Source organism: Eucalyptus grandis, chromosome 2, assembly GCF_016545825.1.
Source record: "Eucalyptus grandis isolate ANBG69807.140 chromosome 2, ASM1654582v1, whole genome shotgun sequence".
NCBI lineage: Eukaryota > Viridiplantae > Streptophyta > Magnoliopsida > Myrtales > Myrtaceae > Eucalyptus > Eucalyptus grandis.
The window spans coordinates 32954975-32968462 of NC_052613.1; the positions used below are offsets into that span (position 1 = coordinate 32954975).

The window sequence follows — 13488 nt, forward strand, 5'->3', positions numbered from 1 at the left end:
TATGTGAGGGATTACGGACAATTCTTAGCGAACGGCAGATGCCATGTCCCCAAAAAATAAAAAGAGAATTTTTCAAAAGACTATATCTCTAAATGTCGGAAATTCACGACAATATTGTATCGATTAAAATTTTTAAATACTAGTACTTCATATTAAACAAAAATAAAGATGAGGCTATTTCCGTCTTTTATTTAGCTTAATACACACCTTTTATTATTAATAGATCAAAATATCATTTTATTATAAAAAAAAAGGTCAATCACTAACCCATCTTGTTTTTTTTTCTCTCTCATCTTTTCTCTTCAAATTTTATGTCTATTATTAATTGAATTAAATATTCTTTTGTGAGTGAAAATCAATTAACGGTCAATTAACCATACTTTTGTTTATCACAGTCAGCGTTGCTTCTCCCCTATTTTTTTAAACTATGATGGATTGAATTTCGTAATATTTTTAATTTTGTAAGTTCGGCCCATAAATACTAATTTGCCCATAAATACTAATTTGCCTAGACTGTTGATTCTTTAATTTAACTATTCCATTCGTCAGTGCGAGGTAATTTTTACAATGTTCAATCTCTCTCTCTCTCTCTCTCTCTCTCTCTCTCTCTCTCTCTCTCTCTCTCTCTCTCTCAACATAGATACTCATACTCCGTTTTCATTAATGAATGACTTGCAATTAAGAAATTGATTAGTTGAGAAAAGAATAATACTAGGAGGAAATTATGAGGATGGAATTCATCACATGGTTTTGTTCAATTTGCCTGGATAAATAATTGCAAATGACCATTGGACAAAGGCAAACAATACAGGGCAACAAAACATTAGCTTTATCAACATACCACTTGTGGGAAAATTTTCCACAAATTCCTAAACCTATTGCTCTTTTCTTAAGTCTTAAACATTTTAATTTTGCCAATTTAGTAATAAATCTTTTTACTTTTTATCAATTGAGTCCATCTAATTAATTTTAGTTGAAATTTGCTGACATGGATGCTGGTGGTGCCACATAGCAAGGTCGGCTCTGATATTGACAATTTTTAATAATATTTTAATATTTTTTAAAAAAGTTATACATTTTGTTTTATTTTTTCTGATCTTTTGCTTTCTTTTCCCCTTTCTTCTTCCTTTAGTTCATGGCCGGCCACAAGTAAGTTCCGACTAGGCAAGGCCTAGTGAGGGTCGGCCTCGCCCAGGCCAAGCTAGACTAGCTCTCACCAAATTTGGCCTAAGCAAGGGTGAGGGCTCCTCTCGCCAAGTCTAGCAAGGCCAGCCCTCGCCCATGTTAGAGTGGCCTTGCTCAGCATTGCCTTTGCCTTGCGAGGCCGCCTTGGCCCGGGTGAGACCGAACTTCATTGAGTCTCGCTTGGGCAAGGGCAAGCCTTGTTGAAGCTAGCAAGCCCAACCGTGAAGAAAAAAGCAAAAAAGAAAAAAAGAAAGAAAAAAATTAAAAATTATAAAATATATATTATTAAAAATTGTTAAAATTTGTCATGTCAGCATCAACCATCCCCACATTACATGGCACCATCGGCATCCACATTAGGGAATTCTAGCTAAAATTGGCTGAATGAACTTAATTGGCAAAAAGTGAAAATATTTAGGATTGAATTTACAAAATTAAAAGGTTTATGATTGAATTGGCAAATGTGCAATAGGTTTAGGAATTTTTGGACAATTTTCCCCATCACTTGCTATAAAGGAATTGATTGGTTGAGAAATATTGTATAGTATTAGAAGGAAACGGAATGATGAAGAGGGACAAATATCACCCCCTTAGGAACTTCCACTGTTGTTATAATTGATAACTACACTAATTAATTTGGCTGTATGGACTCTTGCGAAGCTTCAATTAGTTAATTTGGTCCTTCTCCCAAGAAACGAATTTTGCTTAAATCATTTGAGTGCTTGGTGTGATCACTTCCCTTAAATCTTTAAAAAGAAGAAGAAGTTCTCTTGAAAGTCAACAATACAAATCAATCTATAGTCCACTAAAGATTTTGCCTTTCTTTTTTCGGCATTAGTAAATACATTTTGGTTTGTTCATTTATTGAGGGCGTGTGAGGTGAAAAAAAGTGTAACAACGGGCATTTGAGATACAAAGAAGTATTCAATGATTCTCAAAGCAGGACATCATACTTCCATTGGCAGTGGTCGCGTGAGAGAGGGAATGTCTAGTGCACATGTCAGGCGGGACAAGAAGAAAATCTCACACTAGATACTTGGAGTGAAAAGGGTCAAAGTGATTGATGATACCTTGTTAGCTCTTAAATTTTCAAGAAGAGGTGCATGCTTATTAGGAGGAAATAGAGTCAACCCAAATGAATAGATCTTGTGCACTGGCCAAAATTGGATGGCATGATCACATGCTAGATAATCGGGGTTATCAACCTCCATTCTTATAAATATGTTTTATATATTGATAAATGCATCATATTAATTACCCAGTTCAAGATATATTATCGGTCATCTTAGAAAAATGGACATGTACCTTTTCGATTCATGAGATTTAACGGAATGTAAAAGTTTTAAAAAGTAGATTTTATCAATAAAATTTTGTAGGATGGTCATACTCTCGCTCTTCTATCCTTTTTCTATTAGTATTGTTACTCGTTAGTGAAGAAGAAGCTCAAACAAGCCACCACAAAAGCCTTGGTCGTTACTAGATATGCTATTTTAACACCCTATATCCTTTTTCCCCAATTCATATAGTGGAATAGAACGTCGAAAAGTTACATTTAATCATATTTAAATTTTCAAAAATTGTTCCAACATCACTTATCATGTGAGGTTCTGAGGTAGATGGAGCCTCGACAAATTGGGCCCTATTTGATTAGATAACGTAGTCATGTGCAATTCCATTTGCTAAGCATAACAAAATCCAAGCATCAAGTCAAGATAACATATAATATGGCACATTTTATATTTTACTCTCTTTGTTATCGAGGAAGTTTGATTGGGATGCGTTCGCGTAGGTCTCTCTCTCCCTCCCTCCCCTTTCATATATTTGAAACATTTTTCTTTTTATTGCGAGCACTCTCGCTTGGTAAAAGAACAAAGCAGGTGTGAAGCAATGATGTCCAGTTCCACATAGGTATAATCTACGTATACACTAGCAACGGTGTCCATTTTCCCATTGGTATAATCTACATATACACTTGTACTTTACTTTAAATAAAACAAATGAAGTTTTAAATAGATTAAGAGAGAGGTCGTCCGTTAAAGAAATATTATGTATAGATACATGAACCAAAGATGAGGGCCTTAATTAAGATTTACACACAGCAACCTTTCAAGAAAAAAAAAAAACGGATGACTTTTAGTCAACCGTTCCGGTCTCTAATTATAAGCAATGTTTTGAAAACAGTATTACCGGAGTGAGGGCTGTTGGTATGTGATTACACCAATTCAATAGATCCAACCGTTTACACCGACTGGTTTGAATATAAAGAATGAACTAATAAAACAGTATATGTAAGGATAATTTTGAAAAGTGGACATTGATATTAATAATCCCTAAATTTTGTGGTCCTTGAAATATTCTTAAACGTTCAATATGGTTTCAAAATTTTCAATTTGTTACATCTAGTCCCGCAGCTTTCCATAACAAAATCAAATCAGTCATTCGGAACTATTCACAAGTTTCCTCCGTTACACTATTTTCCATATTTTAGAATATATTTTCATTTCAATTATTTTCCTAAATCAACAAAAGATATCTTTCCATTACATTTAACTTTTTGAGCTTTATAAGTTTTACAATAGTTTCATTTAAGTAAAATTTAGTTTATGATATCTATAAATGTAAAAGCAGAAACTCATAGGGTTGTATTAGGTCTGTGTCTTTATAAAGATATCGAGGAGTAGTATTTTTACTATAAATTAAAATAGGCTCAATTGTCTAAATCTCGGAGAGCAGCAAATTTTCCAAATTTATCCTATCGTTTTCGAGTCGCAAATTTCGGTACCCACAAAAAGACGGTTATATTTGATGTCATAGAATTACCATTTTAGAGTTATATATAAAGCTTAGAGAGACAAATATCGGTGCCTCTGAAATGAGTTTATGTTGCATTTATTTCACCCATTTTGTTTCTTCTTCCCATTTTTTTTTTTTTCGGTTTATGTTTTTAGGGTTTAATCAATATCCACTAGACTCCCAAACAAAGAGGGTGATCTAAAACAAGCGCTGATATAACATGAAAAGTAGATATATAATGACACATACCAGGAGTGGCTTCACTCTAAGGATGCAGGAGGAACTGAGATTTCTTAGCTGCTGATTCGTCTGCGAGATGGAAGAAGAGGAAAGCAGGCCAAAACCAGGCCTGATAACACCACAGTACAGGGGGACAAATCAGCACAACTTGAAAATAAGGGGATACTCTCGGGGACGAAGACAGGAGGGACTGCAAATTCATTGAGGAGAAATAATGGAGGAAGATGTTTCAATACCTTCAGCTTCGAATTGGAACGACTTAGAGGATGAAGGGATTCTTTGCTGATTTTTTGCAATGGGCCAATGACAGAGAGAGAGGCAAACGCATACAATTGCCGAGGATATAAAACCAACACGTTTAGTGCTCTCATTTATATAATGAGCACTAGCGCTGTTCCTAGATCAAATACTAAGCCCAACTTATTGACCAAGAAAGGATCGATACTTACATTAGATTCGGGGGTTTCATGGGGAAATTAACTGTTACGCAATGCTTTTCTTAAGATCTACGTAATCATCTCCTTTATTTGCGACTTTTTGCAAGCTTCATGTTGAATGGTATGGTCTCAAATTAGTTTCTTTAACTCAAACAAAAGGCAATATTCTCTAGTGTCCTGGCTTTGTGAAAATTACGGTGCGGTGTGGTCCCGCAAATTAAGGCGTTTTCCTCAAACTCTTCCCGTCTAATGAGGACAAGTCTGGATTATTGAACAATAATTCACGTGAACTTCCACTGTTTTTGTAATTGATAGCAAGCCTATTTTATTTGACGGTATGTACTCATGGGAATCTTCTGCTAGTTAAATTGTCCATTTTCACAAGAAATGAATTTCACTTAAATCATTTGCGTGCTTGGTGGGTCACTTCACTTAAATTCAAAAACAAAGAATAATGATTGAAAGTTAGGCAATACAAAGAAATCTATGGCCCACTGAAGATTTTGCTTTTTTTTCTTTGGTTTTGTTTCAGGCATACATTTTTAAGCGTTCCTTTATTAAGTCTACATGTGAAGTGAACGAAAGTGCCACATCTGACATCAGAGATAAAAAGAAGTATTCAGTCATTCTCAAGGAGGAGCTCTCGTACCTATTGGCAGTGCTTGGCCCTGGTTTCGTAGACTCACAGGTGAGAGGGAGACTATTTAGTGCATATGTGAGGTGGGAATTAAAGATAATCTTACGCTAGAAATTTGGAGTGAAAAGGACTGGAGCAACTGATAATACCTTATTAACGCATAATTATTCAAAACGAGGTTCATATCTACTAGGAGGAAAGAGTCTACCAAAAAAGAGTGGATAATTTGCAGTAGCCAAACTTGAATGGCATGATGACATCCTAAATAATCGGTTGTTGTCAACCTCCACTCCTCATAACCATGTTCTATGTACCAATAAATGCATCATACTAGTTGGGTAATTTAAGATCTTACTACCAGCCGTGTTGCAAAAGATAGACATGTACCCTTTTGAATCATGAGATTTAACGGAAAATAAAGTTTCTGACAGTACACAGCTCACTTCTCCTTAAACTGTTGGCCCTACAGCTTTAACATCTACCAAGAAACCTCCAGATTAAAGATACCATTTAGATTTCTTCTTCCTCACATTGAAACGCAAAAAGCAAATATAAACCTAAGTAATCTGAATGGACTACTATATATTGCCCCAATAAGCATGACTGCAAGGGTGATTGCAAGTCGTGATTACTTTAATTGCCGTTTAACATTCAAATTCCTACGCAAACATAGGATCGTCCAATGCATCCATTTTGCTTTTCCAGAATTCCATGGACATTTCAATATGTAGACTCCAAGATAGCTAAAGCCAATCAACCCGGAAAAGTGTCATCGGACCCCACTTGAACATCAAAGCAAAGAAAAGAGATGAGCATCTATCTTTAATATATTCCTTACTTCAGGAAGATTTTGTGACAATTAGAAATTATATTTAGGTTACATATGTGTTTCTAATCAATATTTGCTGCAAATGCTTGTGTTTGCACCAAGGTAAGTATTCCTTCTTTATGCTTACAATTTATTTATTACTTTGATTATTGAGGGTTCAATAATGGATGTGCACCCATATGATCATCTCACATGCTTGCACAATATTTAAAAAATAAAAGGGAAAATTCTAAATAAGGACCTGGAGTGGATCAATTTTCTCAAATAAGGACCCGAAATGAACTTTGTATCGTATAAAGACCAAGTAAACTCATTGTCTCGAATAAGGATCTGAAGTAAATTTTGTGTCAAATAAGGACCCAAAATAATCAACTTAATCTCTATTGAGGACCTTAGCTCACCGACGAACATTTTCCGGCGATTAAACTAGGGGCAATTTTGCCATAAATTTATGATTAGAAAAAAAAAAGGAAAATTCTAAATTAATTAAGTTTAGGTTATCATGTTGATGCTTATGTTTCTTTCTTTCTTTTCCCTCGCCGCTCTTCAACCAAATCGCTGCCTGATCATCATTGCAACGTGATTCTCGTCGCTTCTCACCTGCCCCTTGCAAGCATCAGTCTATTGTTCACCATCGTCTCTTCTTTCTATCGGTAGCCTCTTGTAAATTTTGTCAAGACGGCTCCCTGCGCTGGTAAGCTCGGCAGAGTCGCGGAGGCGATGGCCATGGGAATCTGCACCGCGCACAGAATGCTACCTTGGGGCACAGAACGCTCCCTTGGGGCCGTACTGTCCCTCCTCTCTCTTCTTTGTTGCGGTCCCACTCCCGGTTCTTGCTCAGGGGTCGCCGGGACTCATTTGCTCTAGGTCAGAGCCGAGATGGTTCCAAGGTCTCTGCTTTTCTTTCGATACAATCTCTGTTATGAGAAATTCCGTATGGCTGTTTGTTTTCGCTGTACTTATAGCTTATTGGATTGCTAACAGGTCAGTGTTTTGTGTCTTTGTGCATAAAGTCCGTGTCTCTGTGTGTGTGTGTGTGTTCGGCACTGGCACTTAGGTGTTTACTGAGTTATCATCTCATAGTTTCCGTTGTTGTGCTTTCGCCATTGCAACTTTGGTGGAAATTGTTGCTAGTTCACTCGTGTGCACGCGTATTGTAGTTTTGTGGCGATTTGTGGCCTGGAAATTTTAGGATGACAGGACAGTGCGGTTCTTGCTGTGCTGTTGGATTTGAGGTTCTCGAGGCGGCGTAGATGTATGTGGGAGGAAATTGCGTATCTACGTTCTCTTTTTCGTATCCACACTGCAAGTTGGCTTGTGCAATCTTGAGTGAAATGCTAGAGTATTCAAAGTATTTTAGGCAGGCAGGAAAACTTTTGAGGACAGGCTTTGGAGCAGTCATCCCCGTGGATTGGTAATTAAGTTGTTTCTTTTTGTTAACTATAACCCAGCTGCTTTGCTAGTCAAGCAAAAAAAGAAAATAAGAAAATTTTGAAGGGACCTAATAAGAGAAGGAAAATCTGGATGACCGGAGGTAGGGATGATATTGCTAAGACACCGGGGTTTGCAATTGATTCGTAATATTATAGATGAAATCAAAACTCCGGCTGTCTGTCTGTGGTGATTAGTTATGAATTCAACAAGTATTGGCTGATTTCTCGTTAAATATGGTGAGACATGCTCTCTAGAAGGTTGGGTGGAGATTCACATTCATCCAAGTTTGAAGCAAACTGCTAAAGGACTAACTCTTGTGCACGAGGAATTTAATTTCCTTTGATAGGTTTCTATCTGTTTTGAGGATGTTCTGTGGATAATGCATTGTCCTATTTGGAGATGGTTACTTGATATGGCTTGCTTTTTAAAATTTTGTCTCTATTAACCCTAAAGCACCACTTAATACTATCAAAACAAAGTTTTTACATTGAGCTCGAAACTTATTCATACTAATGAACCAAATCCCTCAAATCCTTCATTTCTCTGGTTTTTATGAAATAATTTGTGACATTCACATAAAAAAAAAAAATTGAACCTAATTCAACTGTCCTATATTTTGTGGTGATTTAATATTCATTGATAAATGATAAGCAACTATCTTCTCATCACTTATCAGGGTTCTCTATTTTTATGAGTTCAGGCTTATGTGATGCAAGACGATGGATTGATCTCAATGCTACTGTGAGAGAAGTTGTTTACTACATAGCTCAACTACAATTGCCAAACTCCATAACAGTATCTGAGAAGAGGGAAATGGCAAAAATGGCAATAAGGGCAATGGGACTGCAAATGCCATGGACATAAAAATTTGAGGTTGAGGGACCAAAGGACTAAGTGATGGTCAAAAGAGAAGAGTTAGCATTTGCCCGAAGCTTGTCACCTGCTTGGAGCTTCTCTTCCTTGACGAAACCAACCAGTGGACTCGACCATCCTATTATGTCGTGAGCAGAATAACCATCTTTGACCAAAGAGATGGAACCCAAAGAACTATAATCGCATCAATTCATTAGCTCAGTAGTGGAGTCTTTCAACTTTTATTGAGTGCTTTAGATTGGTTGAAGAAGATGATGGGATGTGATAACTACATATGATCAGTAGGAGTTTGTTTTGTAAATTCAATTGTTTCTTCTCTTTCTTGTAGTGTTGTGCGCGTTATATATGCACATATTAAAGTTGTAAACTCATATTTTGTTATCTCTTTTTGTAATGGAAATATTGAAGTTCAATTAACTCATGTTTTCAATGATGAATTAATGGTGATGCTTTTTGGTACTACAAGTTGTATTTGGTTTCATTTGAGTCGGATATTCTATATTTTGTTTTGTATAGAGCTCAAGCTTTGATAGAGCCCATTGACGTTCCATATTTTTCTTCGGCCTATACTATAGTGCATTTTAATTGGGTGTGTGCTTAGACTGCTGTGTTTGTTGTTCTTCGCAGGTCATTTTTTTTATGCTATTGTTTTATATTTTCCTTTTTCTCATTGGATTGATAAGCTCATGTAGAATTGTTGTGAGTACCACCATATTACAATGAAGTGCTGGGACATTCCATAGCAAAGTAAATAGCACTAGATAAACTTGAATTGAGACATCCCAACACAAGAAATCTTTTCGACAAAATTTATCTACACATATTTTAAGATGCTTCCAAAATACATCCATCCATATCAACCAACAGTAAAACAAAAAGAGTTTGTGTTTATTGGTCTTGTTGCACTTGTGTATCTCCAAAAAAGCTGTTCATCTTTGACCACTTAAAAGTTGAGGTCCTTGCATCCTTCTCTTTACCTGCACTTGAAACACAAAATAAATCATCAGTTAAAATAAAGTCAAGTATAAGTAAGAACAGTTGTATGACCAAGTCAAGCATAAATAACTACCTTTATCTTCTCTCTTCCCATAGATAATATTGAGCTTGAAATTGTGCCAAAAATTGACACAAGCAATTCCTTGATCTCAAGTTAACATGTTGGGTTTGAGGGAGTGCTTTCTACCACATCTTGTGAACATGAGGCAACCATAAAATCTACTGGGGCTGATGCTGCTGCTACTAATGCTATTGGTGGATTCTTACAATGATACCTGTTATGGCCTAAACCACCACATTTTCCACAAGTAATTGTGGTATTTTGTCTCTTCAACTTTGTTCCCACCGGCTCTTGCACAACTTTTTTCTTTCTTGTCTTCAAATTTCTATTGGTTGTTTCATTCACGATTTTGTTCTTTGTTTCTTCTTTTTTCGCCTACTTGCTTGGGCACATCTGGTGGGAGTAATGGCTCTCTGGCAGGCCACGTGTCTTTAGAATCTACAACATGCACAACATGGCTATATATTTGCATGAATGTTTTCTTACTAAAACTTGTGTGAACCCATTTTTCAGGTTCTTCCCTTATGTATATAAGAGCTGCCACAGCATGACAACAAGGAATCCCGCTGATGTCCCATCTTCTACAGCTACAAGATCTATGTCTAATATTAACAACTCTCTTGTCTCCATATGGCCCACTTAATTCAAATTCATCCTCTCCATTCCAGGTTGGAATCCATGATATCGAAAATTGTTTTTGAAGATCTAATATCTTCTGGATATTAGGACAGATCACACCAGTGTATTTGGTCATCCCATCCCTTTGCTTATGAATTCTCTCCATGAGTTGCGCTCTTATAGTTTCAAGCATTGTGATGATAGGCTTGTCCCTTGCATCGATGATGCTTTTGTTGAAACTTTCACACCAGTTGTTCAAGGAAATGTCACATTTTGAATTTGTCCTAAAGTAGGACTTGCTCCATTGCACAGAAGGCCTCTGGGATAACCAATCATAAGCTTTCTCATCAACTGCCTTCAGTTGTGCCATTGCCAAGTCAAAATCACATACTCTAGTTGCCATAGCAGCCTTCCAAAGAAGCTTTTTAAGTTCTACTCCTCTGTGATGTAGTTTAAAGTTTTCATAAAGATGCCTTAAGCAAAATCTATGTTCTGCTTCGGGCATTAGATGTGCTAGTGCTTGCATTAATCCCTTTTGTTTGTCACACAAAAAAGTCCAGTACTTTGAATTTTCAGGTCTGTAATTCCCAAGTCTTCTGCAATTAAACTAATAAACCAGTGCCATGTCTTGAATGTTTCTTGTCCGACAATTGCCCATGCAAAGGGATACATCTGATTGTTGCCATCTACGCCCACTGTTGCTAGAAGTATCCCCTTATAGCCTGATGACAAATGGCAACCATCGAATCCCACAAAGCGCCTACATCCTTCTACAAAGCCCCTCCTTAATGCATCCAAACAAATGTAGACTCCCCTAAACTTGAATTGGTCTTGACATTGCTCAGTCTTGATTATACATGTGGATCCTGGGTTGGCATCGAGAAGTGCCTGACAATAGCTTCTAAGCATCCAAAATTGCTCCTCCTCATTCCCCGTGATCATACTCATTGATATTGCCCTAGCTCTCTAAACCATTGTCCTTGACAACTTCAAAACATTCTCAAACTCCATCGTTTTTTTCATTGAAGCACCTGGCCATGTAGGATTGTTTCTCAACCTATCACAATACTTATTCGCTAGCCATTTAGTACTTATCTGAGGAACTTGTAGTGTTCTATTACATGTATGTACTGAGTTGAAGGTTTTGACTTGTAAAGTATGCTCCCTTTGCACTTTAGAGGCATATATGAGCCAATCACAGCCCTCCGAGCACACTGCCCTCAACTTGTTAGGTGTATTTTTAACAAACCTCACCTTTCTCCCATTTTTTATGGCATGGTTCCTAACAGCTTCTCTAAATTCCTTCACATTACTAAAGCACATCCCCAACTTGAAGGTAGGATTTTCCATATCAACCTTAGCATTGAACTCAGGATGCGTATACTCATTTTCACTATTCTTGTTCAAGAAATCTGCATTATCAGCTAACACATCTACATATAGACTGATATCTCCAATCTCCATATCCCTCTCCATTGAACCATCATCATCAAGATCAATAAGGGGAAACCCATCTTCTTCAGCACTCTCAGCATCCTTACCACGCCTACTATCATACATGGAATAGTTCACTTCTTCACATCCCTCAACTGGTGAAAAGTGGAAGCAAACAATAACATCAATATACTCTTATACATAATACGCACCGGGGAAAAACAAAACAAAAACTATAAAAAAAATTGCAATACATCTATACCACACTACTATTAATGAAAGAAAATTAGTCACGCTAGTGACCACGTACCACACTTTTATTAGATACCATTTGCCACAAAAAAAAAATGTGCATTATTGACTTAAAATGTTTTTTGTGCTAATGATTTGGTAATACACATTAGGACTCATGTGGGCACGAAAGTGCTACTGTTATGGTGAGGGTAAAAAACCTGCACCTTTTATTAGTGATTTATCCTTGGTGTGATCAATGTGTTATAGCTAAAAAATCATCAAAAACTAACATTTAGATTTTAGGACATGCCATGAGCTCTAGCTATTAACGATAAAGTATACACCAAAAAAATAGAAACAACAGAAAAGCATTAAAAAATTGCAATAAAGAGACCACCGCCGCTGGCACATAGGATCACAACACAGCATATCCAATTAAAAAAATCATAGTGGACGCAACTGATATGCATTGATTGGACAAAATGAGACATTCACTAAAAAAATCCATCAAAACAAGTAAAAAAAATACTATAAAACAGAACTATCTTGTACCATCATTGTCGTCGCTGCAGTCCGTGTGATATTCTATCACATGTCCACACCTTGTCGCCATGTTGCTTCAATGAGCCACAAACACTTTCTATTCAATGAACGAATGATTGGGTACAACAATTTGAACGAAACTAACCACGGTTGAACGTGAGTGCAAATTGAAATAAATGATTAACCTGGAAAAAGATGATGGAGAATTGGGTTTTATACACAAGCTTTGTCTACATTTTGCTGGTTTAACGTGAGTGAATTCTAAGACGAAAAACCTAACCTTGATTGATGGGGAGGTGGGCCTGCTCGAGCTTTGTGCTTTGTGCAAGGGAAAAATGGAGGATTTGCAGGCGAAGGCCTACTTTGATGCGGCTGCCAAGAACGTCAAACGGTTGGCACAGGACTTTGTCACCGAGATGGATCACGACCGCGACGGCGTCGTGTGCCTCTCGGAGTTTCTTTCCTTCACGAAGATCAAGGGCTATGGGAGGATGAGCAACCCTTACTTGTTCAAGGAGCTTAACACGAGTGGCACAAGAAAGCTCAGCTTCGATGAGGCCATCACGTTTTTCTACATCGCCATGAGCGCTAGGCCTCTATGTGATGGGTGTGGGTGCCTCGCACTGGGGATGTTCTTCACGGTGTGAACTGCTTCAAGGACTCCAGTGAGGCCGAGACGTTCAATCTTATGTAGCGATTGCTTTTTCCACAGGATACCGTAGAAAACCTAGGGGTTTTTTTGTTTCCATTTTAGGATTTGTTAATTTTTCCCTAGATTTTTTTTTGACAAAATTGCCCAAACTCTGGTCGTCGGAAATGTCACATGCTTGATAGCCGGCGAATATTTGGTTGACCAGCAAGCTCGGGTCCTTATTTGGAATTGATTCAACCACTTTGGGTCCTTATTTGAGACAATGAATCCACTTTAGGTCCTTCTCTGACACAAACTTCATTTCAGGTCCTTATTTGAGAAAATTGATCCACTTCGGGTCCTTATTTGGAATTTTCCCAAAATAAAATAAAAGAGAAAAGACATCAAAAGGGTATTAGAAAAATCCAATATAATTAAATCCCCGAACTCATTTAATCTCTAGTTCGTAGAAGTAAAATAATTTTCACATTACCTTACTTGGGTTTTTGTTGACCCACCAAAAAATAGATTAGTGACGACTCC

General features: G+C 37.1%; 1 protein-coding gene across 1 annotated transcript; it reads right to left on the reverse strand.

The window, feature by feature from the left end:
- Positions 1-9357: 9357 nt before the first annotated feature.
- Positions 9358-12384, reverse strand: LOC120290646. Its single transcript, XM_039306997.1, has 4 exons — positions 12324-12384; positions 11353-11692; positions 9865-10543; positions 9358-9405 (listed from the first exon to the last, which is right to left on the reverse strand). Exons 1-4 carry the CDS (start codon positions 12382-12384, stop codon positions 9358-9360), a joined length of 1128 nt encoding a protein of 375 aa, XP_039162931.1.
- Positions 12385-13488: the final 1104 nt, after the last annotated feature.

Coding starts and splice junctions, on each gene's coding strand:
- LOC120290646 (XM_039306997.1), bottom strand. CDS start 12,384: ATGGCGACAAGGTGTGGACATGTGATAGAATATCACACGGACTGCAGC. Junction 11,693..12,323: donor CTGCAGCGACGACAATGATG/GTACAAGATAGT, acceptor ACTTTTCACCAG/TTGAGGGATGTGAAGAAGTG. Junction 10,544..11,352: donor AAAAATGGGAGAAAGGTGAG/GTTTGTTAAAAA, acceptor ACTACATCACAG/AGGAGTAGAACTTAAAAAGC.